Source organism: Monodon monoceros, unplaced genomic scaffold (genome assembly GCF_005190385.1).
Source record: "Monodon monoceros isolate NGI ecotype Baffin Bay Population unplaced genomic scaffold, NGI_Narwhal_1 Super_Scaffold_18, whole genome shotgun sequence".
Taxonomy (NCBI): Eukaryota; Metazoa; Chordata; class Mammalia; order Artiodactyla; family Monodontidae; genus Monodon; species Monodon monoceros.
In genome coordinates, this window is record NW_021703774.1 from 33,594,938 (window position 1) to 33,621,961 (window position 27,024).

At 41.5% G+C, this 27,024-nt stretch overlaps 1 protein-coding gene across 10 annotated transcripts in view; it reads left to right on the forward strand.

Annotated features, from left to right (window-relative positions):
- The window catches only part of SRGAP2 (SLIT-ROBO Rho GTPase activating protein 2), a 234,517-nt gene that overhangs the window by 134,237 nt on the left and 73,256 nt on the right, over positions 1 to 27,024 (forward strand). For all 10 annotated transcript variants that reach the window (XM_029230886.1, XM_029230888.1, XM_029230887.1 and 7 more), the window contains one exon: positions 25,982 to 26,044. In XM_029230886.1, the coding sequence (XP_029086719.1) occupies positions 25,982 to 26,044 (63 nt within the window). The remainder of the gene's footprint in view (positions 1 to 25,981; positions 26,045 to 27,024) is intronic.

Below are 27,024 nucleotides of genomic sequence, written 5' to 3' on the forward strand. Positions count from 1 at the left end.
CCTTCCCAGAATGTCACAGGAATCAGTAAAACCTGGGAAGAAAGTGCCCTGCAATTATCAAAATGCCAAGAGATAAAAAATGTTGAGGAGGATGTGGAGAACAGGGAACCCCTATACACTGTTGGTGAGAATGTGAATTGGTATACAGGCATTATGGAAAAGAGCATGGCACTTCCTCAAAAAATTAAAAATTGAACTACCTTATGATCCAGCAATTCTACTCCTGAAGGAATTGAAATCAGTATCCGAAATCAAATTGAAATCAAATCCAAAGGAATTAAAATCAGTACCTGAAAAGGTATCTGCACTCCCATGTTCATGGCAGCATTATTCACAATAGCCAAGATATGAAACAACCTACATGTCCTTTGACAGATGAATGGATAAAGAAAATGTGGTGTATATATATATACACAATAGGATATTATTCAACCATACAAAGAAGGAAATCCTGCCATTTGTGACAACATGGATAAATGGGAGGGCATTATGCTAAGAGAAATAAGCCAGGCAGATAAAGGCAAATACTGTATGGTATCACTTATATATGGAATCTTTTAAAAAAAAGCCAATTTCATGGAAACAGAGAGTTAAACGGTGGTCACCAGGGGCCAAGAGAGAAATGGGGCGATGTAGGTTAAAGCGCACAAATTTTCAGTTATAAGAACAAGTTCTGAGGATCTAATGTACAGCATACAGTTAATAATACAGCATGTGTACTTGAAAGTTGCTGAGAGTAGATCTTAAGCATTCTCACCACATACACACAAAGAGTTAACTGTGTGAGGTGATAGATGTGCTAATGATCTTGATCTTGGTAATCATTCTACAATGTATATATCAAATCATCACATTGTATACTTTAAATATATAGTTATGTTTGTTAATTATTCCTCAATAAAGTTAAGAAAGAAAGAAAGTGCTCTGCAGAGCTTTGGTTATGTTCACGTAGAAGAGTGTGGCCCTCGTGCCTTCTCCCTGCTAGGGTGGTCCTTGCCCCTCTAAGCTAATCTTTTTTAGCATTGTGTTATCATATAGGTAGCAAGGAAATACAGAAGGCAAACTGGGAGATCCCGTCTGTAGCTTTAATCGTCTCTTCTCCAAAGCCAAGATAATCCAATCCTTCTGCCCACATAAGCATCGCATCCTTTCCTGCCCTGCCTCTTCCCATGACCTTGTTTTCCTTTCGATATTCATTTTGAGGGTGGAGAGTAGAAAAAACTTCTCTTTTTGCAGCTCTGTGAGTCAGTGCCTTTCTGGGTCCTTGAGTTCTCAGGAAGGAAAACTGCAGAGCCCACCTGATTCTTCTTTCAGAGACACTTTAAAAAGAGAGAGAGAGAGAGCCCTGCTTTATTGAAATCCAGGAGCGCAAGTACCACTACCAGTTCATTCAGTTCAGTTTAATAAATATTATTTGATTGTCTTTAATTGCTTGGTATTCAACTTGGCACTATAAAAGGGCTGCAGAACAAGCTTAAAACATGGTTCAAGTTCTTAGATTTCTTACGTTTCAGTTGGTTAGACAGGCCATAGACTCCAGAAGCAGGTTACAACTTAAGACACCAATTTAATGAGTGGTACAGATAATTAGTTGTCTATAGGAGTTTGGAAAAGGCACAGATTCATGAGAGGTGAGTCAGGTAAGCGTCATATGGGGGAAAGAATTGGGCTGATGTTCTTTTAATTATATGCTGCCAGGATTCTTAATTATCCATCCATGTCTTATCTTCTGGAAATATCTTTTGAATATTTCCATATTACCTGGTGCCAACTTCCTCTCCTGCCTCTTTGTCCCCATTAGAGATGCCACCCATGAGACCAGTCTGACAGCAGCAGAGACTTTCTGTTGGCCAGCAATAGGGGAAAGATGTGGGATGAGGTTGGAGCCTGAGTGTGGAGGGCTTTGAATGCCACCTCAAGGAGTTCAAGCTACTGGTCAAAAAAAGCCATTGACCATTTTAGGTAGGGCAGTGAAATATCGAAAACCATGGTCTCCGGTGGCATTGGTGGCAATGTTCAGTGTGGTTTACGGTGGAAGAAACTATTTGGGAGCCCACTACAATAATCCAGCGGGTAATAGAACCCAGTTCTTGGATAATGGCAATGGAAACTGAAAGAATGGGATTTATTAAGAGGCATAGCAAAGAAGTTGTAGGTAGTACCAAGTGACCTGATACGATGTGGAAGGAGGTAAATGCTAGAGAGGATCAAAATTCATTTGGTCATTCAACAAACGTTTACAGTGTGCTTCCCACATTCCAGGCACTGTGGTAGGCACTGTAATACAGCAGATAACAAAAAGAAAAAGTCCTTGCCTGCATGGAGCTTATTTCTAGTCTGAGAAACAGGCAGTGTACAAATAAACCAGTAAATATATATTAGATGATGACAAAATAAAGTAGGGTAAAGAGGATGGGGGTCCTGGGGACATTGCTGTTTTATATAGGGTGGTCAGGGAAAGCTTCATTGATAAATTGGCATTTGAACTGATTCTTGGAGGAAATGAGGGATCTCGCTATTTAGCTCTCTGAGGAAAGTATTCCAGGCAGAGGAAACAGCATGTCTAAGGCCATGAGATGGGAGTGTGCTTATCTGATTAGAGAAACAGCAAACGGCCTCACGCACAGTAGACAAGAGAAAGAGTGGTAGGTGATGTGGCTGGGGATCGGGGGGCAGGCTGCCTCAGGCAGGGCCTTGGAGGCCAGTGGAGAGCCACACTGGGATTTGGAACAGAGGAATGATACAGTCTGACTCTTGTTGAAATAGGATTGTTCTGGCTGCTGGGTTAAGAGAAGACTGAAGGAGGAGCAAGGCAGGAGCAGAACAGGGAGACCAGTTAAGGAGGCTCCTATAAATAATTCAGGCAGGAGATGATGGTGGTAGAGATGATGGTGGAACAGAGTGGTAGATGTGGAGATCGTGAGATGTGGTCAGAGTCTGAGATGTATTTTGAAGATGGAGCATTTGCTGCTGAATTGAATGTGGTATGTGGGGGAAAGAGGAGTCAAAGATGACTCCAAGCATTTTGGCCTGATCAATTGGAAGTTAGAGTTGCCATTTATTGGGGAAGGTATGTGGAAGAGCCACTGGTTGTAGTCCAGCCCTTTAATTATTAGTGAAGAATCTGAGAGTCAGGAAGAAGTGACTTGCCTTAGGTCACCCAGTGAGGTACTAGCAGAGGTGGGACCAAACTACCAGGTCAATACCACACTTTCTGAGTTCAGTTTTAGACGTGGCAAGGTGAGAAAATTCAGTGAGGGTTAAGGCTGGAAGGGAAATTTGGAAATTAACCGCATAAAACTGACAGTTGAAGGCATGAGCGTGAGGATTCGGAGGAAGGGGCAGTTGAGGCCGAGAGAGAGGATTTTGAGGAGCCAGCAAAGAGGAGAGAAGAGCAAATTAAAATGGGCAGAAGGAAAATGAGAGTAACATGGTTCCGAGAACCTAAGTAAGAAGAAGAGGAAGCAATGGTGGGTACTTTAAAGGGATCGGGAAGGATGGGATCTGAGCAGATGTCATTCGATTTGGGTTTCGGGATCTTGGGAAACTATGGCGTCCTCAACAAAGTCTCCACTCAGATTTTACGCACTTTTCTTATCCTTTCAGCTAATAGTGAGAAGGAGTACAGTAGCATAAGCCTGAGACAGGGGATTTTTTAAAAAGTCCTTCCAACTGTAGCGTTACGTTCTTGTGAGTCTTACAGAAGAGTTTGACCTTCCCAGACTTCTGTGTGCCCTGCGGTAAACTGAAGGAGAAAGCATTCCTTCTTGCCCACTTGCTCCTGGAGGTGTTGTAAAGATAACGGCGGAAAATGATATGAAACTGCTTTGGAAGAGAAATGGTACATAAATCAAGATTTCTTTTCTAGCTGATGTTAACAAGTTTTTAATTTGAAAGCAATCTTGATAGAGGATAAAAAAACTTTACATTAGGGATACACCCCTTTATATTAGGGATACACTGACTGATAAAATTGATATTCCTCTTTGAAACAATATAAAATATTTCAGTTATCATTTGGATTTAAATCTTGCTTGATTCCTAGGTCCATTAGACTCATATCAAATCCTGCCTGGGCTTTTAAATGTGATTTAATTTCAGTGACCCTTGCCCCCAAGGCCACACAGGTCTTTCAAGCATTCATAGGTTAGCATGAGTCCGACACAGGGTGAGGTTTTCCGTGCTGAGTTCTGAGCAGTCTGTCTGTTTTAGAGCTGCAGGCTGAAGCCCCAGTGGAGTTTAATTTTGTCCTTCCAGTCCCCTTCACATAACAGTGTATGAAGAGCAGGAATGGAAATTAATTGTACATGCTGGCATCATTAAAGTTATCAGTGCGTATCCTCTCCTGGGCCAGGAAGATTAAAAAGGGTGTTGTAATCAGAGGAGATGATTTCTGATATCTGATGATTTCTGAGGGATGGGCTTCCTCCCCAGGTTCGATGTAAGGATGTGATCCTTGTGTGTTGCCTCTGGCCTGATACCACATAGCTTGGGGCTATGCAGAATCTCTGCCTCAGCCTCCCACCAGCCCTGGAGGAAAGCCAGGCTCCTGCTCTCTCTGGATCATAGGCCTCTTAGGTAGAAAACCAGTCCTTCTCACTGAAGACTGGCCTATTCCAGCTGTCCATTCTTGACTGCAGGATGCAGTCAGGTGTCTTGGGTAGGTCAGGCCTGAGAGCCAGTCACATCTTGTTCAGGTGCAACCTGAATGAAGTAAGGAATTGTGCTGCTCCCTGGTGATTCAGTTCGTTTCAACAAGTGTTTATTAAATGCTTTCCCCAAGCGCCACGCTAGGCCCAGACACTTTTGCCTGCGTGCGTGCTGCAGTATTTTCTTGGTTTGGAGGAGAGAGGCCTCTGTTGTAGTTTACGAATCAAAGAAGACCCTGATCTGGGAGTGAGGGTCTTTTCCCAGCTTTCACACTGACTCACAGTGTGACCTCACTTTTTAATCTTTCTAAGACTTGGTTTTCTAATCTGCTAAAATAAGGGTTTGGAGTCATCTTTCTAAGATTTCTTCCTGAAATTCTGTAATGAAGTGTGGGAATTTTTAGGAAAGTGGTAAACCGTTAGAGAGTTCTAAGTGAAGACAATATGTTTGCACAACAAATAGTGTTTGAGTTCTGACTCTATGTGGCCCTTTGCTAGGGATTGGGAAGATGGCATGGCGAGGTTCCTGACCTAAGAGCAGAGTCTAGTGGGAGAAACAGATCCACAAGTGAACCATGATAGTACAGTATAATAATGGGTTCCTCATGGAGGAAAGCATGAGCTGAGGTTTGCCTTACCAAGTTGTGTGAGTCTTAGTGGGGGGAGAGAGAGGGGGGTGTGGTGGTGAATAGGGATTCCTGGGAGATGAGACAAGCAAATAGTGTCCTGGAATTAATAGGTGCTATGGGTGAGGATGGCTGAGCACAGAACCCTTGTAGGAGATGGCAAGTGATGAGGCGGAAGAATCAGGCCGGCCTTGAATGCCTCACTAAAGAGCTTAGAGTCTGAAGCCAGCAAAGGGGAAGCCTCATAATGTTATTGTGGTTTTTGTTTTTTTTTTTAACTTTTCATTTGGAAAATAACTTCAGACTTAGAGAAAAGTTGCAAAAGCAGTACAAAAATTCCTGTATACCCTTCACCAAAATGTTAAAATCTCTTATAACTACAGTACAATGATCAAAATCAGGAAATTAACACTGGTCCAATACTATTGCCTAATGTACTGGTCTAGATCAAATTTTACCAGTTGCCCCACTCATGTCCAGTTTCTGGTTCAGCGGCCAGGTCAGGATCACACATTGTGCTAAGTTTTGCTGTCTCCCTAGTCCCCTCTAATCACTGACATTTCCTCTGTCTTCCTTTGTCTTTCATGACTGACACTTTTGAAGAGTGCTGGCCAGTTATTTTGTTGAATGTCCCTCAGTTTTGGTTTGTCTGCTATTTCCTCATGCTTAGATCTGATTAAGCGGGTTTTGGCACGAACACCACAGAAGTGATACTGCGTATTTTATCAGGAGCCGTTTCCCGTTGATTTTTTCCATTACTAGTGGTGATCATTCTGATTGCTTGGTTAAGGTAGGTTTCTGCTAGATTGTTTTACTGTAAGTTACTTTCTTTCCCTTTGCACTTCAAATAACTTGTGAAAAGAATCTTTGAGACAATGTAAATATCCTATTTCTCCTCATCTTTGCCCACTACTTATTAGCATCTATAAATGCTTCTTAACTGAAACAATCCCAGTAATGGGTTTTACCAAGGGAGTACCATGGACAGATTTGCCTTTTAGAAAGATTACGCTGAAATGTTTGGATGTGAGAGAGTTTAGAAAAGCAAGAACAGTTATAATAAAACTATCTTGATAGTTGATGTAAGAGATGATGGGGTCCTGAATTAAGGCAGTGGGAGGAGGCATGGAGAAGATGGGGGAGAGACATTCCAGCTGTATTTAGAATCAGAGTGTGCAGGGCTTACATTTGGGGCTATAGATTTAAATGCTGGAAAAATTTTGAAATAGGAAAAAAACAATCACATTTTCTCTAGATTATCTCTATATAACCACTGGGTTACTCTTGTAAGAACTAGAGTAGCTAACTTTATTAAATATATTGTACATCTTGTTAAATGAAGTTTCACAAGGTGTTGCTTCTCCTCTTGGACAGCTCTTAGACCAAATACCTTTTGTTCAACCCAGAGCCGTTTCTAATCTCCAGTGCAGATGTGCTCGCCGTTTGGTTATAGAATATGGTAAACTGAGATATTGTTCTCCATATCCCAGCGGCTGCTTCCACTGGCCCTTTTCCCAGATTTCTGCCACTTGTTAGCTTAGCTGGTATCCTCTCTTTGCCTTAACATAAAAGCCAGGGCTATAGGCCGTAGTCATGATTTGACAGTATCAGGGAAGCATTTCTTATCAGTTTTTCCAGAAAATAGAGAAAATATGCAAGTCAGCAAAAAGAGGTGGGGGGAGGGCAGAGGCTCAGTTCTTACCTTAAGCTGCTTGGAGAAGATGTTTGTTTACTAGAGGGTAGTGAACTTTTTTAGCACAGCTTTGCAAGGGTGCTGAAAATCATTTTAGTTTTTCATGCCTGGGAGGTTAATTGGGTTTGTAGAATTACATGGGAATTTAGGGATTAGTCTAAGCATTTAGGGTTATTCCTGATCCCAGGCCAATTGCTTACTTGATCTAGGCAAGAGGAGATAGAATTGAGCTCAAGCTTCTTTTTCCTCCAAAAGCTGTGGAGGATACATCCCTCTTGTAATCTAGAGTCCTGCTTGCTAGGTTTCTGAAAATCCTCTCATGGGTTGTGAAACAATAGCCCTTTGACTATATTTCTGTCCATGGTGATGTGAGCTGATTAAACTGGCAAGCAGATAATGGAGGGGAATTGGTTATATGTCCCCAGCGGGAGGTCATGACGAAATGGATCTGTGGTTGATGAGAAGAATTTCAACACATATCCAAATCAGTTCCTCAGATAGGTTGTCTGAGATCCCCAGGCCTGCCTCCTGCCTTCCTTGAATTTGACTCCTGGCGCACAAGACTCAGGCTTCAGAGGCTCAGCTGGGCATCCACAAATCAACTCAGGAAAGTGGTGCTGAGCAGTGAGGTTCTTTTGGGGAGATACCACAGCATAGGAAAAGAACATCAGACTAGGAATCAGGTAACCTGGGCAGGGACCCAGAACTCCAGATGGATTCCTTGTTTATTTTTCTTACTAGTTTAATTCCCTACCACAATTTTGAGATTCACTTCTGGCTGTGGTCTAGAGAAGCAGCTAAGAAAGGCACATCTGAATTAAAATCTGGTTTGTAGGTAAGGCAATTGAAGTTTTCAAATTTTGCAAAATTATGGATGAGTGGAGTGGAGACTAGGAGAGAAAGAGCAGGCAACGAGCTGCGCTTTTCTAGTTCTGCATTCTAGAAACAGTGCTGACGAGTAAATCCTATCCTTTATTTTAATCCTACCATTTCTATTTTTCCTTTGTTTTTTGTTTGGCTTTCCTTCTCTCTTCCTTTCTTCCTTCCTTTCTTTCTTCCTTCCTTCCTCCCTCCCTCCCTCTCTCTCTCTCTCTCTCTCTCTTTCTTTCTTTCTTTCTTTCTTCCTTTCTCTTTCTTTCTTTCTTTCTTTCTTTCATTTCTTTCATTTCTTTCTTTTTTTTTTCTCTCCTGATTGCCTGTGTACTTGCCTAAGAAATATTTCTCGACCTTACTAGAATATTTAGGGTTAATTAAAAATTATAAGAGTATGTCACAAACCTAGTGCACTCTTTAAGCCTAGTGTTTACACAAAAGGTTGGCATGCTCTGGCTTGGAGACCCTGACCCCATCTCCTCGACTTGCTGGTTTCAACTCTACATATTTTGCTTCAAAACCCTAATGCCACAAAGAATGCGGAACTGACGAGTCCTCCCCATCTACCAGCTAGGACATCTTGATTAAATTAGTGTCAAGGGGGGTGGAGAGAAAGGCACAGTGACACAAAGGGCGTTTTGAGGAGCCCTGTAGAGCCTGTGGAGAATGAATGTTCTCGTTAAATATGGCCATGACCTGCAGCTCCACGCATACCAGAGACACAGCTCAATTGTCCCCAGGAGTTGGGGGGTGGGGATGATCAGGGGGAGAGGACAGCCTGGCATGGAAAGACAGAAATGCGGGAAGGCCCGTTGTTGCTTTCTTTCTGCTGTAACTTCAGCAATTGATTCTTTGATCATAATCCTTGTTTTTGGAATGGATCAAAAAGTGGTTTCCTTTCCCCTGGGTGTTTGAACCTTCCCTCTGCTCCTCTCTTCTCCTCTGGGTACTAAGGGAACTCCTGAAAGCACCCATTGTCTTAAGCCTCTTTCCACTCCCTTCCTTGGGGCTCCCCAAGAAGATTGCTGCCTGAACTCTGTAGAGCAGTGCCCCCAAGACAGTGCTCGCCCTTGTCATTTACCCCCATCCTCATCCTATTCATCCTGAAGTCCCAAGACCAAAGCAAAGAACAGATGAACTGTTCAGGGCTTGCAGAGAGCCACTGCATTGGTGGGAATGCAGCAGTCGGTCACCCCTTGGCTCGATTCTGTCTGCACGATGGCCAGGGCGCTTTACGAGATATGCGTTTGCCATTTGCCCTTTGAACTGCCAGCCATCCAAATACAGCAAATGGATTTAAAGCTCATTAAGTTTTGGATTCCCTCCTTGTAACCATAATATCCTAGCAGCTAATTTTTTTTTTTTTTTTTTTTTACCGGTACGCGGGCTTCTCACTGTTGTGGCCTCTCCCGTTGCGGAGCACAGGCTCCAGATGCGCAGGCTCAGTGGCCATGGCTTACGGGCCCAGCCGCTCCGCGGCATGTGGGATCTTCCCGGACCGGGGCACGAACCCGTGTCCCCTGCATCGGCAGGCGGACTCTCAACCACTGTGCCACCAGGGAAGCCCATAGCAGCTAATTTTTATGGCTAACATATATAATTCTCTTTTTAACAGATAGGATCATAACCTTTTATACATATACCTGAGGACTTAAAAACTGATGCATCAAGGATATTCTTTTGTACTATCCCTCTCTTTCTTGCTGTGAAAGCTTACAGCCCTTCATCCTCTCATGTTCACTTAATAAATAATTATTGGGTGCTTACTATATGCAAGGCATTGTACAAGATGAGGAAAATACAAATCTGACATAGCATTGAACAGGAATTTGTGGGTTCAAATTCTAACTCTGCCATTTCATAGCTCTTCCCATGGACAAATAACCACTGCAAGATTTAGTATCTATAAGATGGAGATAATAACAAATACCTCATAGAGTTATTACAAAGATTAAATAAGGTTATGCCTATAAATGGTTAACTCACACTAAGCACTAGGTAAATGTAAGCTACAATTAACTCTTTTTATTAATTACTAATTGCAAGAAATAGTTCAGAAGCTTATGCTATAGTTGAAAGGGAAGAAGACATTTGCATAAATAGCTTTAATCAAGGCATTGTAGATATCATGTGTCCAATAAATGGCATTGATAATAATTGCTAGAGAATATGGGACAGGCAGTAGAGGAGGAGTCATATTCAGCTTGGTTGTTGAAGGAAGGCCTGTGAACCAATGTGTATCAGCAAAAACTTCATTCCTACATTTGTGATAGATATCACCAATCAATCATGGAACTCTTCTGTTTTTCAGTTTTTAAATTTGAAATATAGGTATAGAAAAGTATGTAAAATATATGTGTATAGTAACTGTAATAATAAAGCAAACACCAAAGTAACTAACCACACAGGTCAATACATAATCTTATCAGCACCTCAAAAGTCCCTGCTATATTCCCCAGTCACAGCTCTCTCTATTCCTCCCCACTATCCTAACTTTGTGATAATTATTTTCTTGCTTTTCTTAAATTATAGCCTCTAGGTATTCACCTTTAAACAGCATAATTTAATTTTGCCTGTTTCTGAACTTTACATAAGTGGAATTATACTGTATGCATCCCTTTGTGTCTTGCTACTTTTGCTTGCCACAGTTTGTGAGAGTCATCCATTCTGTTGCATATAACTGTACCTTGTTTATTTTCATTGCTGTAGGGTTCCATTTATGAATTCACCACAATTTACTTATCCATTTTGTTATCAATGGGCATTTAGGTTGTTTTCAGTTGGGACTAATGCAAACTATGCTATGGTGAACATTCTTGTATGTGCATACCGGTGTACATATGCTCAGATTTCTAGGGTGTATACCAAGTAGTGGAATTGCTGGTTTAAAAAATAGGCATATCTTCTTTTTTATAATGCTAAACTATTCCCCAAAGTAGTTATTAGTAACTTTCACCCCCACCAGCAATGTATGAGAGTTTCATTCTTCTACATCCTTGCCAATGTTTAGTATGGTCAGATTTTTAACTTTAGCTGTAGTTTTAATTTTAGCTATTGTCATATTGGTTTTAATTTACAACAATCTGATAACTAATGAGTTTGAGGGCCTTTTCTTATTTTTATTGACCATTTAAATATATTCTTTTACAAAGTGCCTATCTGGAATATTAATCCTTTTATGGGTTATATAGCTAGACATATATTCTTCTACACTAGGTCTTGTCTTTTCCTTTTCATATTTTCTATTGGTTAGTAAAAGTTCTTCATGTTAATGTAGTTACATTTGTTTTTCTTTATGGTTAGTGCTTTTTCTGCCATATTTAAGAAAGCCTTTCCTGCCCTAAGGTCTTGAAGATATTCCATTGTATTATCTTCTTATAGTTTTGTCTTTCACATTATAGTCTTTAAGCCATCTCCACGAAATCAATTTTTATATATAATGTGAGGTAGGACACAACTTAATTTTTTGAAAAGTAGACATGCAATTTCCATATCACCATTGATTGAAAATTATATCCCCGCCCACACACACACTGAGTTTTCTTTTAAGAATATATATTGAAGATTTATCCTGTGCCAGCTACAGTAAATGCTTTACATACAGTAAGTAGACAGGTGAAATTTGAAAATGAAAATGATTTCATAATTAGAGATGGAAAAGTGAGGAGCTCATGAGTGTGGAGGGGGAGTTAGAGTGGAAGGACATTCCGTATGGAAAGAACAGATTTCAGGACAAAAGAGAGCGCAGGAATGTGTGAGGACTCTTCAGAGGGTGGTGAGTAAAATAGTTTGGCTAAACCAGAGTATTTATGAGGAGAGCACTTGGGAACCAAGGAAGATTTATTCATAGGAAAATGATATAATAGAGCTGCTATTTCAGAAAGACTGGGCCTCTAATCCAGGGGCAGGGTAATAAGGGCCCACAATGTGGTAGCAGTGGCAGGAGGAATGGAAAGGAGACAGATGTTACGTATATCGTAAAGGAAAAATCAGCAGCATATGGCCACTTATTGGAGAATTAGAAGTCAATGATTACTTTTTTCTGTTTTTATTCTAGTGTCACTTAAGAAAGGCCAGTGTGCTGTTAAGGAATTCAGGAATTCCTTTTCATAGTTGGTGGAGCTATTTTCACATATGTCCCAGGAACTAGATGGCCAAAACTCTTCAAGCCCCAAATGGCCCCGTATGAGGCTTTTATATGTGCTCATTTTCAGAACTTCATGGGGAGTTCCTCCATTTGGTGGACTTCGGGTTACCAGAGAATGCCTGAGATTTAAATCTGGATTCTCAATCACTACAGCTAATTTCAAATATGCCCTTTATATGAGGTGGATTCATCCCTCTCCTATCCTTTGATGGATCGTGGTTTTTGAAAAGCCTCTAAGGAAGTAATGAAGAACCATATTTAAAACCTCAAGCTTGCTTCTCTCTTGTTTTACCAGAGTATTTTGGTTACCATATCCTGGGAAATGAACAACTTTAAAACATAAATGTGGTAAGCCTTCACTTTCACCAGTATCCATTCTTTCTTTCATACAAAGCATACTTATTAGGTATCCAACATTGAGGGCTGGTGAGGGCTACACATAAAGATAATGTCTGTCTTCAAAGTTTAAACTTTGAGTTTTGCTACTAGAAATGGCAGTTTAGGTAACTCAGACTAGCCCTTCTGCTTCTTTGAAGCTGCTTTTGCCTAAGAGGTATCTGTTATTCTAGAAGAGAAGCCAAGCAGAGCTTTTAATAGCCTTATAGGGCTAACAGGACAAAAATTGGAATTCAGGCTGAGGAAGGGGAGCCCTGGTAAACTTCCTCAGGCTTTGGAACCCCACAGGGATATAATTTAGTAGTAACAGTGAACCAGAAACAGACTTTAGCAGGCTCACAGGGACTGAAACCTAGCTTCAAATTATCTTAATCTCTAATTGGATTAAGTTGATCTAAGATATCTAGTGGCTATAAGCAAATTTAAATCCTCTCTAGTGGACAATGCTGTCACCCTAGGCCTAATATCTCTCATTGTTTTGTATATGCAATGCTAGTAAGAAAAACAATAGACCTACAGGAGGTCCATATAATGGTTATCAGACAAACTTTAAATTAACTATGTTTATGAAAACAAATAATAAAAAAAACTGGAAAGTTATAAAAAAGAATCAAACAACTCAAAATAGGTTGAAGGTATAAATGTAAGAGTTAAAACTTTTAGAAGAAAACATAGGCATAAATCTTTGTGACCTGGGATTAGGCAATGGTTTTTTAGATATGACACCAAACATAAGCACCAAATGGAAAAAGTACATAAATTGAAGTTCATCAAAATTATAAGCTTTTGTGCTTCAAAGGACACTATCAAAAAAATGAAAAGACAACCTATACAATGGGAGAAAATATTTTCAAATCATGTGTCTGATAAGGATCTAGCATCCAGAATATATAAAGAACTCTTACAACTCAACAATAAAGAGAGAAACGACCCAATCTTTAAAAAGGCAAAAAGCTTGCATAGACATTTCTCCAAAGAAGGTATACAAATGGCCAAGAGGCACATGAAAAGTTGATCAACATTGTTAGTCATTAGGGAACTGTAAGTCAAAACCACAATGAAATCCCACTTCACACCCACCAGGATGGCTATAATTCAAAAATAAAAATAAGAAAAGAATAAGTGTTGGCAATGATGTGGAGAAATTGGAACCCTCATACATTGCTGGTGGGATTGTAAAATGGTGCAGATGCTATGAAAAACAGATTGGCAATTCCTCAAAAACTTAAGCCAAACTTATGCAAAAACTTAAGCATAGAGTTACCCTATGACCAAGCAATTCCACTCCTAGATGTATACTCAAGATATCTGAAAACATGCCCGCACAGAAACTTGTACATGAATGTTCATAACAGAATTATTCATAACAGGCAGTTGATGAACATTTGGAAACAATCCAAATGTTCATCAACTAATTAACAGGTAAACAAAATGTGGCGTATCCATACAATGGAATAGTACTCAGCCATAAAAAGGAAGAAAGTACTGATATGTGCTACAACATAGATGAACCTTAAAAACACATATTATATGATTCTATTTATAGGAAATATCCAGAATGGGCAAATCCATAGAGACAGAAAGTAGCTTAATGGTTGCCAGGAGTTGGAGGAAGGGCTCAGGGGAGAGAGTAACTAATAACAGGTGAGAGCCTTCTTTTTTTGGTGATAAAATGTTCCGGAATTAAATAGTGGTGACTGTTGCACAACCTTGTGAATATACTAAAACCACTGAATCATACACTTTAAAATGGTGAATTTGGGCTTCCCTGGTGGTGCAGTGGTTGAGAGTCCACCTGCTGATGCAGGGGACGTGGATTCGTGCCCCAGTCCGGGAGGATCCCACATGCCACAGAGCGGCTGGGCCTGTGAGCCATGACTGCTGAGCCTGCGCGTCCGGAGCCTGTGCTCCGCAGAGGGAGAGGCCACAGCAGTGAGAGGCCCACGTACCGCAAAAAAAAAAAAAAAAAAAAAAAAGGTGAATTTATGGTATGTGAGTTTTATCTCAATGTTAAAAACAAGAAGAATCAAACAGAAATTTTAGTGCTGAAAAATATAGTAACTAAAATAAAGAGCTCAATGTGGATTAAATAGCAGGTTAGACAAAGCCGACTAAAGAATCAATGAATTGGGGACTTCACTGGTGGTCCAGTGGTAAAGAATCCACCTAACAATGCAGGGGGCGTGGGTTTAATCCCTGGTCAGGGAACTAGGATCCCACAGGCTGCAGGCACCCACGCACCACAACTACTGAGCTTGCACACCTCAACTAGAGAGCCTGTGTGCTGCAAACTACACAGCCCACACACTCTGGAACCTGCGCACCACAACTAGAGAAGAGAAAACCTGCATGCCACAACCATAGAAGAGAAAACTTGCACGCCACAACTAGAGAAGAGAAAACCTGCATGCCACAACTAGAGAGAAGCCCACGCACCATAATGAAAGATCCCACATGCCTCAACCAAGATCCCGTGTGCCGCAACTAAGACCCGATGCAGCCAAAAAATATATAAATAATAAATAAATTTTTTTAAAAAGAAAAGAATTAATGAATTGGAAGATAGGTCAGAAAAAAATGCATATGGAAGCTTAGAAAGAGAAAAAGGATGGAAAATACCAAAATCAAAACAAAACAAAAAAAGAGCATAGGAGACTTGTGGGATATGGTAAATAGGCCTAATATGCATACATTTGAAGTTCCAGAAGAAGAGAACGGGGTAGAAGCAATATTTGAAGAGATAAAAGCTATGAGTTGTTCCAACCTAAGAAGAGACATCAAGTCACAGATTGAAGGATTATGAACCCCAAGCAGGATAAATACAAAGAAAATTACATGTAGGCACATTATAGTAAAGTTGCTGAAAACTATGACAGAGAGAAATCTTAAAAACAGCCAAAGGGGGGGAAAAAGGCATATTACCTTCAAAGGAGAGATAGCAAAGCTGACAGCTGACTTCACAACGGAAACAATAAAAGAAAAGAGACAGCAGAGTGATGCTGAAAGAAATAACCTTCAAAAATGAAGGTGAACTAGACAGTTTCAGACAAGAAAAATCGAATATAACTTATCGTCAGCAGAACTTGCACTAAAAGAAATACTGAATGGTATTCTTTAGGCAGAAATAAAATGAATCCCAGATAGAAGCTTGGAGATGCAGGAAAAAGTGAAGAGAAACAAAAAGTATACATCTAAATGAATATTGACTTTAAAAAAATAATTTATTGCAGGGTTTTAAACATACATAAAATTAATGTAAATGGCAACAATAGAATCTGTGCCCAGGCAGAGATGGGGAAGTAGGTTTAAAGGTATTGTCCTGGAAATGGTAAGAGTATTAATTTATATTAGACTTTGGCAAGTCAAGGATGTATGTTATAATTTAGGGTTATCACTAAAGAAATAGTATCTCAACCAATCTAAGTGAGGGGGAAACTTGATAAATAAAAACTAGCCAAAAGATGGTAAGAAAGATTCTGGTAAAGAGAAAACTATAGGAATATAGAACACAGCAGTGGCTTCCAGGGATTAAGGGTAGAGGAGAGTTTGACAATAAAGGGGCAGCATGAGTGAATTTTTTGGTGGGTGATGGAACTGTTCTATGTCTTAACTGTGGTGGTGGTTACCCACTTTGTACATTTGTGTACAAACGTACACAAATGTGTCAAAGCACAGAGAATAAACCAAGAGTGACTTTTACTGAATTTTTTTAATTAGAAGGAAAAAAGAAGGTAAAAAATGAGAGAAAATAGAACAAATAGCATACAGCTGGTTGGTGGATTTAAACCTAAATGTATCAGTAATTACAATGACTGTAAATAGACTCATGCAGAATTAAAAAACAGATTTTAAACAAACAAAACTAAAACATGAAAAGCCGCACCTTAAATATAAGGATACAGACAGAGTTAAATATAAGGATATAGAAAGAGTTAAAGCAAAATGATGGGAAAAGATAGTTCTGATAAAATCAGACAAGATAGATTTTAATGCAAAAAGTATTATTAGAGATAAAGAAGGGTATTTCATAATAATTAAAGATTCAAGTTACCAGGAAGAATTAATAATGCGAACTTAAAACATATAAATCAAAAATGGATGGAATTAAAAGGAGAAATAGACAAATCATCAACCCCAGTGGGAGGTTTAATACACCTGACTTAGTGAATAATCAAATAGACAAAAAACACACACAGAAAAAAAAAAATCCGTAAAGATAAAGAAGATTTGAAAAACAATGAACAAACCTGGCCTAAATGACATATATGGGCCCTATGCCTGGCAACTGCAGTCAGATACACGTTCTATTGGTGGACCTGGAAAATTTATAAAGCCTGAAGTGAAGAGGAAAAATTGAAGCACTTAGAGCTGGGGAATGGAAATCATCAGTTCCAAACTCTGGACATCCTCCTTCTCACAATTCACTGATTTTTCACTGGGGATGAGGGAAGGTGCCCTTCTCCAAGGACGTAGATTTTTTTAACTGTCCGTAGACTGATGGGAGTGGCTGCACATGTGGACACAGTGTAGACAAAGACGAAAGGGTACAGACCACCACTGTCACTGAAGAAAGCTGTCCAGACTCAGAGCTCCACCCCAGCCCCAAGGAAATGCATTCTAATCTTCTGCCAGTGAAGAACTCTATTTATCTCCCAGAGTTGGCTTTTTTGCTCCTCTCCGGTCCAGCTCTGGCACCTGAAGTATCAAGATGCTCTTTCCATAATTAAACCCTCTGCTCCTCCTTTTCTCTGGAAGGTGGGATTCTAAGACAACTCCAAAAGTAGAACTACACAGGTCCCTCAATGAACTGACTTTGCTGCCAGGTTCCTCTTTAAAGTATCTAATCAGCGATTTTCCCAGCACCCCAGGCATTTCCTGTATGGGTGCTGCTGACTATTTTACTTCCTACCAGGCCACCTCCCATGCTGTGTTCATGCTGCCAGCTTTCAGATGAGCTCTATTAACTCCTATGCTTCCAGCCTCCTCGCGGTCAACTGGGAGCCACAGGGGTATTCTTCCCATCACCCAGCTCCTGGAACTCCTTACTGTAGACGGGCATATACTTACATCCGCCATATCATTCTGGCTTTTTTTTTTTTTTTTTTCTTTCTTGCCCAGTTCCAACCCATTGATTATTTTTCCTCTAGAGTCCATTTTACAGCTGCCGAGAGATTTGTGCTCTCATGTTCCCTGTTTGTCTTTGTGTCTTTTGTCCCCTGTGTCCCAGCCTACCCAAGGATGCCATGGTCATCAAGACACCATTTCTATGCCTTTAGTGTCCTGACTGGGAGATGGGGTGATCACTCATCTTCAATACGACCTCAAGAAATCCTTTGGCGCTGGAGATCAGGGCCTAAAGTCATTATTACACTCCCACTGAAATCATTATCCAGAAGAGTTAAAGATGGAAATTTGCCAAGAGAAGCATCATAGCGGTGGTTTAAGAAATGAAGCCTCAGACTTGATTGTCTCCTTTTAAGGGATGTTGCTTTCAGCTTATTTTTTAGTATTAGAATAGGCCATTCCAAGAGATTGAAACAACTATGGGGGGACATTCAGATTCTTATAGGTCTTTGTTTTAGACTCTGCCATCTGAGGTCTTGGGAGAGCAGAGGACCTTCAGCCTCTTCCTGTCCCCCTACCCCAACCCCACCCCTGCCCCAGTCCAGTGGGACTCAGCCTTGTCCGAATCATATGTTTCCCTGACAAGAGGCTCTGGTCAGTTGTAACAGAGCATAGTAAGCGTCCACAGGAGGTAGAAATTGAATCCATAGCGTTCACTGTCATGGCAAAGAATGGATTTTCTCCCAGGGCCCACTAGCATTACTGTGGGTTATTAAGTCTGACTACTCATACATTCCAGAACTTCTGGGAAAACCTTAAGGAAATCGCTTTCAGAAACAAGTGCCCTAGAGGAGAAAGCTCTTGGATTTCATTAAACCAGAACTTAGTAATGGGCATTCTTTGTCTTCTCTGACCTAGACAGTAGGGAGCTCCTACCTTTGGACATTTAATTTATGACCCCAAATGAACCAAGTCCCAGTTGTGCATCTGAGAAGGATCTTTCCTGTTTAATCTACCTAGAGAGACAGAAAGTAAATCTATTCTTTTTATTTTGCTTCTACAGCCACTGCCCCACACCCCCCACCAATTTCTTCCTTTTTGCTAAACACCTACCCTTCCCCCTTAGGAAAACTTCATATTTCTTACAGAGCTATTATTACTTTGGTTCTTACTGAAACTGGGGAGGGGAATAGATTGTGCATCAGCAGCATGAGGAAAACCAAAGATTCTTCTTCCCTGTGGTCGATAGAGCCCCTCCACTGGAGGGATTTAGCTGCAGTTCTGCCTGGGGATTAGCTTCTGGGAGCCTTCCCAATTCCACATATCAGGATCATTACATGTTTTGGGGGTACATCAGGAGGCAGCACATTGGTGGAAAAGAGCTTTCAAGTGGGTGTTAAGAGGGCTGGATTATAATATTAATAATAGCTAACAGGGGCTTCCCTGGTGGCACAGTGGTTGAGAGTCCGCCTGCCGATGCAGGGGACACGGGTTCGTGCCCCGGTCCGGGAAGATCCCACATGCCGCGGAGCGGCTGGGCCCGTGAGCCATGGCCGCTGAGCCTGCGCGTCCGGAGCCTGTGCTCCGCAACGGGAGAGGCCACAACAGTGAGAGGCCCGCGTACTGCAAAAAAAAAAAAAAAATTGTTAACATTTATTGAGCATACTAAGTGCTAGATTCTACCTCAAGCACTTTACATGGATTATCTCATGATTATCCTATTTTACAGATGCAGAAGCTGAGGTGTAGAGTGGTTAAACAATTTACCCAAGGTGATACAAATGGGAAGTAGAAGCAGGAGTCAAACCCTGCTCTAGTGCCTGCTTGTTTCACCCTCTTTGAATACTGCATGTGGTCCCAGACAGGATACTGGATAACTGTGCGACCTCGGAAAAGTCATTTCAACTTTTTGGGCTCATCTGTGAACTGTAACCTGAGGGAGCTCATGTGGATAACTTCTGATGGAGTTTCCACTTTCAGTAATCAACGTGAAGTAAACGCAGTTATATTGTTGTATTCTTGTGATTATGTGAAAGCATAATGTTTAAGTCTAAAAGTTTACCTAATTGATTCAACAACTGGTTGCCTTAACTGGCTGCTGTGTACAAAGCAGTGGGCTGGGCACTTAAGAAATATGGTTTTAAAAGTTATAATCTGTCGCTTTCATTAGTTTTAGATGGTTTCATATTTTAGTAGCTTTGGGAATTTTTTAGATTAAGTTTTTTATATAATTAAACAGGAATCTAATTGAGAAACCAGTTGTGTTTCAAAAGACAAATTCTGAGATATTGGGTCTCAGACTGTGTCAGGTTTCTGACATTTTCTTTTATTCTCTTAAAATATGACTCTTGTTACTGAGAGAATTTAACTACACCCATTCACTTCTGAGTGAAGGAGCACCTGGTGAGTTTTTTAGTTTGTATGGTGCTGAGAAGCTCAAGAGACTCTTTAAAAATGAAATGTGACTGCTTTGGGAGTCACTTATACTGAAGCAGTATCTTTACAACCTGAAATATCTGTTAGAAACTTAGAAAGGCAAATTCAAAGAAGGGATTTGCTATGTAATAGCAAGATTTTTTGAAATCACATTTCTGTTTCTGGCAAGCTAGATTCAATATCTAGCTTGCTCTGGAGTTAAGTGTGGAAACCTCCTGGCTGAGATAGAAACAAATTCATCTTGAACTAGAAAACTAACTTAAGAAGTTCCATTTCTAGTAATGCTTTTGAGACTGGAAGAGTTGCATTCTGATAGGCTCAGATATCAGCTTAATGTCCGTCTTTCTCAGTAGACTGTAAACTTTTAAACTGTTTTGTATACTACTATATTTCCAGTTAAACCACAAGTACTTGACACATAATAGGTGTTCTATAAATATTTGCCAATGGACTCTTTATTGATCACTCCTTAAAAATACAGCATTTCCACCTTTGCCAGGATCTAGTAATTGAACCTGCTTCAAAACATGCAGTTAGCCACCTTGAGAGCCAAGTTACTTATCACTTGTCTTGGTTGGTGGGCTTCAGTCCTTAATCCACTATTTTCTTTATCAATGCCCCAAGTAGTGTGTCCAGTATTTTTAAACCTGTGTATAATGACTCATTGATTAGTTGTAAAATGAATTTAGTGAATTATGACTAACATTAAAAAAATTGAAGAGGAGAAAAGAATAGGAAAAATCAGAATGCACTGCACATAAAAAGTACTTTTACTGTAGACACACACATGTTATACTGGATTACAATTTTTAAAATGTATTTTTTGAAATTCTGTTCTACCCTATCTTCAGAAGGTAAAAGCACTTCAGGTGTCTATTTCGTGGCAGCTCCCAGCCTACCTCTCTATAAGTGTCTTGCAATTCAGTATATTTGTATTTTATGCTACCGTGGGCTCCCCAGAGCATAACCGGAGCATAGCCTTGCTAGAGCCACCATGTGCTATCTTAATCAATGAGTGAAAGCTGAATAGAAAGAGTCCCCCTGCATAGATACAAGTATCGTGGCCATAGGGAAATCTAGAAATCACTCCTGAGCTCTGACCTGCAGGATCACCACCCCCTGCACCCTCATGGCTGCATCCTGTACCACCTATTTTGATGGGCTGAGGAGGGGCCAGACACAGTGCCCACCATCACCTAGCACTAGCCCTGCTGCCACACAGCCACTCCTTTTAGCCCTGTCCTCCCCACCAAAAGTATTTCAGGCAAAGCTCCAGCTCTTGAAACTTGGCCACTTTGAAGTGGTGAGCCAGTGCCCCTGAAACTGTCACCCTACATCTGGTGGCACTTCTCCTGCTGTCAGAGCTTCGTATAGGGTTCATGTCTCTTTCCTCTGAAACCTGTAAATGTAAATTCAATTTTACATTTTTTTAGGTCTTTTTAACAGTTGGTCTCAGAAGTATCTTTGGGGTAGGGAAGGGGGTGTAGCACTGGTGGAGGGAGATATATGCCCTTGAAAATTGGATTCCTTTTTGGAAATCTGCTGACACCGGCTAATCGGCAGAGAACTAAATGATCCTACTGTTTCTACCTGCTGACGGGCTCAGCCTTGGGACAGGGCTGAAATTAGCTCTCACCACATGGCAGAGACATGACTTCCTCTTTTTTTTTTTTTCATACAAATAAGGGGTAATTTTGTCCCCTTCAGATAATAGAGCTTTGTAGTATAGATGGCCAGTAAACAACAGCCCCTCCTCCCCAACTTGGAAAGCATACTAGTGCTGAGCTAAGTACCTAGAGAATCAGGTAGTAGGTAATCTCCCTGATGCGCACTGGTTTGAAAACTCTTTCATAATCAGTGTTCTTTGGGAAATGCTCATAGACAAACCCATCCAAGCTCAGGAAATGTATTGCTCCAAAGTTGAGTGACCAGTGTCCCGGCAGCCCAGACCACAGAACCTCATGTGTCCTTACGTTTCTGCTGCTGCATCCTTTTTGTGAGTGAGGAGGTTTCAGGACTTGATGGTCTTTGGGAAATGAGGCTGTGTGTTTCGGTTCTGTTGGCCAGTGCTGTTACCTGTTGGAAAAGGAGGATTCCCTGCCCATTTTGTAAGCACACAGCTGGCAGGTCTGTTACAATCTCACTGCCTTCCAATCAGCCCCGCCCCGGCAGCAGGCAGAGTGGGGGGCCTGTGAAACACACTGGCCAGACAGTTGTGGTGAGTTTCAAAATAAAAGCTCCCTCCTGAGCACACCATGGCACTTCCTATCCCAGAGAACCGGCATTCACTGTGCCACATCTCTGGTCTAAATTTAGGCATCTCTTCTTTTTTTTTTTTTTTTTCCAGGCAAAGATTACTATGCGAACATTTAAGAGAAAAATTTTGCCCAAAGTAATTTTTTCCCTCGACTTCTATTTGGTTTCCTGCGATGTTTAGATGACTCATTCTCTTCCAAGAAATTTTAAAGAAAAGAGATGCAGGCTGTATGATAGGGCACAAAGACTGCTCTGTAAATTCTCTTTGCTCTGTAAATTCTCTTTCTCTTTTCTGCCTAGAAATCCCTTAGCTTTTTTTTTTTTTTTTTTTTTTTTCCGGTACGCGGGCCTCTCATTGTTGTGGCCTCTCCCGTTGCGGAGCACAGGCTCTGGACGCGCAGGCTCAGCGGCCATGGCTCACGGGCCCAGCCACTCCGCGGCATGTGGGATCATTGCCGGACCGGGGCACGAACCCGTATCCCCTGCATCGGCAGGCGGACTCTCAACCACTGCGCCACCAGGGAAGCCCCCTTGCTGTTTGTTATAGGAAACGGAAAGGCTCCACAGTCTGCATTGTCATGGACTCGGCCTCATCAGGTCCTGTTGTTCCCAGGAATAAATGTCTTCCTTGTCTTTGGGTGGGTCCCCCTTGTAGCGTCCCAGCTCTGACAACTGCTCCACAGCAGCCACCAGCACAGAAGCCCTTTTGGGATCGCTGGGGCCACGCTTGCCCCCAGAGGCACACAGTTAAGGTTTCTGAAATAGAGAACGGTGGCCTTTTATCGTCTGCGCAAGGAGAGGTACAGGCTATTTCCTGCCTCTCTCCTCGAGTCAGAATTTCTCCCAATTGCTGGGGACTTTATCATAACTGTAACCTGGCTAACAGCACGTGTGTTCCCAGCCCAGCCCGCAGCCAGAGGAGAGTAAGTCAGAATCACTTCAGCAGCCTGTTCAAATAAACAGGGATAATAGTTGAGTCGGTCCTTTTCCAACTAATCAGTACACGAAAGGAAACATCTGCCCGGGCTTAATTGCTGTTTTATTGGTTATGCTTTTTCTCCCCCTCTCCTTCCCACCTCCTCTGGGGACTAGGTTATTTAAGTCATGGGTAAGCAGCAGGGTAGAGGAATGGGAGCTTTCTCCTGTAACCTCTGCCATCTAAACACCAGGAGGTGTAAGGGAGGCTGGGAGGCTGGCAGGGGGAGTTGGCCTGGAGGCAGGAGGGCAGGGTGTTTGGAAATGATACTCATGGTCACTTCCTGGCCTTGTTGCTGATCTGTGGCTGGTTGGTGAGTCATTTTGCCTCACTTCAACTCCTTGGGCCTCTGCTGCTTCAATGGAGCTCAGCTCTCCTCACAATGGGAGGGAGAGGTTGGTATGTGAGATCCTGGAAAAAGACGTTTCCTCTTACGGCTTCTTCCAGCGGTTGAGGGCATTGAATGAGAGTCATTTGGGAATAGTAAATTTAAGGCTAGCAAGATACTCCTGAAGCCATCCATTTGGTAGAGCATCTTTTTTTTTTTTTTTTTTAATTTTATTTATTTATTTATTTATTTTTGGCTGTGTTGGGTCTTCGTTTCTGTGCGTGGGCTTTCTTCTAGTTCCGGCGAGCAGGGGCCACTCTTCATCGTGATGCACGGGCCTCTCACTGTCGCGGCCTCTCTTGTTGCGGAGCACAAGCTCCAGACGTGCAGGCTCAGTAGTTGTGGCTCACGGGCCTAGTTGCTCCGCGGCATGTGGGATCTTCCCAGACCAGGGCTCGAACCTGTTCCCCCGCATTGGCAGGCAGATTCTCAACCACTGCGCCACCGGGGAAGCCCTGTAGAGCATCTTGGTCCCTAAGGAGAACGTGCTGATTATCTTGTGCTCTGTTGAGGAAGGCCAACCCCCTGTACACTGAAGTGGGGGTGTTGGAATCTAACGTGGACTCAAGAAGCCAGGCAAAGGATGGCAAAGAATTATAGAATGGCAGAGGTTGGAAAAGACCTTAGGAAAGTTTAAGCCAAAGACTTTCATTTTATGGAAAAGAAAACAGAGGTCCAGAGAGATGGACCAGGTTGTCCAAAGCTATTTTCCTGATAGTGGAGGAGCTGGAAATAGAAGAGTCTTGTGATTGCCAATTCAGGGCTCCCTCCATCCCGCTCCACACTACCAGGTGTAAAAATTCATGTCTGCTCACAACAAAGGTCACACATATGTTACATTCCATAATTACTTCCTTAATAGAAAAATGGTGAAGCATAAAGGAAGAGTGAAAATGACTGCTAAACATGTAAAAAAAAAGTTTAGGCTCACTAGAATTAAAGGACTGCAAATTAAAAGAGGATACCATATCAAATTTTCAAGACAAAAAAAAGTAAAAAACATTCTTATATGCTTCTATTGGTATTTTAAATGGGTACAGTTTTTTCCAAGGGCAATTTAATGGTATAAGTTAGCAGTCTTTGACTCAGCAATGTTACTTCTAGGGGAAAATAATGACAGGTGTGTGCATAGATTATATACAAAGTAATTAAATACAGCATTTTTTAGTACAAAAAATAGTAAGCAAAGTAAATGTCCAAGAATATAGGAACTACATCAATATAATCTATTATAATACTATAGAAGAATAATATGTAGGGAAATATTCACAACATATGTCTAAGTGGATAAGTTACAGTGTGTATAATGCAATCCCAATTGCATAAAAATTGTAGAGAGAAAAATGTATAACAAAGTCTAGAGTGGTGATTTCTTAGCGGTAGGAATTAAGGGTTGCTTTTTCTTTTTTGAGGTTTTCTACAGTTTTCTTATTTATTACAATAAATGTATATTCCTTTTGTAATCAGAAAAAAAATATTTTTAAAGTCATATATCTTAAAAAAAAAAAGCAAGATCTTAAATTATTATGTTTCTGACATGCAGGACATCTTCCTTTCTTTGCCTGGGAGCTGAGCTGTACCAGGGGGTAGGTAGTATTATACCTTCTGTTAGAAGGGCATTGTTGGTATCTGATTTTTAGTAGGAAAGAACTAGAAGGAGCTGGCAGAAGATAAAACAAAGGTTTCCCCTCTCAATGACCCAGTGATGCCAATCAGTTTTATGTCCTGCTCTCGTGGGCTTGGCATAAAACACTCAGCATCAAAGGCGTGACTCATTTCCTTCCTGCTTCCTTATTCTTCTCTATTTCTACCCTTTTCCCCATGTAGTTAGATGCCAGCCCTGGGCGGCAGCAGCGAAGAACCTGAGAGCCACCACTCCTTAAGATTAACCTGTTGGAGGCCCCTTAACGTATATCATCAGTATCAATATTAGCAACCAATCATGTTTGAGGTACCACTGCCCTGGGAGTTTGAGGTAGAAATAAAGCAAGTAAGAGGTATAATTTCTTCTTGCTTGGAGGCTCCTATTTAGTCAGGTACTTTGAAGTCCTTGGATGTTTATATACGCATGCCTATCTCATCCTATTTCACATCTTAATTTCCTCCACAATTCTCAGGAAAGCCTGACTGCAAGGATTCAAGAAAGCTCATCCCACCTAACAACTGTTGCCAAGTGGGTTGTGGCTTTCAGGCCTGCTCTTCGGGGACCAGTTGAAAAATCAAAGGCTACAAGCCATTTTCCCTCCACGCGATTCCCTTTGCTAGGCTCTAGAAGGGGCACGTTTCATTTTATTAAAACTCTTTTAGTAATCTGACCATAATTTGGTCTGATCAAAGTGGTTATCTGATTTGCTGAGTTAAATAATGGGCCTTAATTGAGTCTGTGTTATTTGTAGAGCCCGTGCTGCCCTTGCCTTTGTTGCCCCCTCCTCCCTCCTTCTGTTTCCCAATTAACCTTCATTCCTCTTTCTTTGCAGAGTAAAGAAGTCGGCCAGCAGCTCCAAGATGATTTGATGAAGGTCCTGAATGAGCTCTACTCGGTAAATCAGCTGGGTTGCTTGGCTCTTTCACAAGCAGAGGGAAGCAGCATTTGGCAGCTTGTGGCCATACTCACGTCAGCAGCAGAACTGAGCTGGGGTTGAGGACAGTGCATGGTCCCCGCTAGGGATGACTTCACCCATGTCTTTTTTCACACTCTTATTTTCAAACTGGAATGAGCCCAAAGACACTTTCTCAAAATAAGATCTCTCCATCTGTACAAGCTAACTCTGGCTTCTTTGGGGGCATTATCACCAGAGGCCAGCCAAGGCCTAGGTCACCAGCACAACTGACCCTCATTAACAGCAAACCAGGGACCCCCGAACCTAATGGCAAGGAGCATAGCTTGCATTGCTCCATGAATGATACTCGCCCTATTGGACAGGACCTATTGTTCAAAGTTTTGCATCAGTTCTTGGATTGATCTCCTGGTTTGAGACTAGAACGAGTGCTCTACAGGGACGCAGAGTCCTAAATGCCCTTAACATAAGGGACCAGTTCAGGCAGAGAGAGCTTTGTATCGACTCCCCGGGGCTTTATAAAGGCCACACGTCCACTAGTGAAGAGCCAGGCTTTGGGTTTGGAGAAGAAAACACAATTTGTTCTGAAGTGACTGGCACTTCAGGCCCATGATGCCTGTGGCTGATGCGCGTTTCTTCATGCACTGGGAGATGGTGGGGGCTGTTTCTCCCCCAGCCGTGTTTCGTTAATTATAATTAAAACAAACACGCACACCTAGGAAATGCCTGCTGCCCTATAGGGAGTATTCCTATTGTGCAGCTAAAGCCTTTCAGGGCCCCCTTCTCCAGCTGGGCTGTGCCAGGCCTTTGTGTCATTCTCCAGGATTGCCCCATGCTGTTTTGGAGGTGAAATTGATTTCCTGTGTTTACTTGCTTATTCACTGCATTTTTTCTTTTTCTTTTTCTTTCTTTCTTTCTTTCTTTCTTTCTTTCTTTCTTTCTTTCTTTCTTTCTTTCTTTCT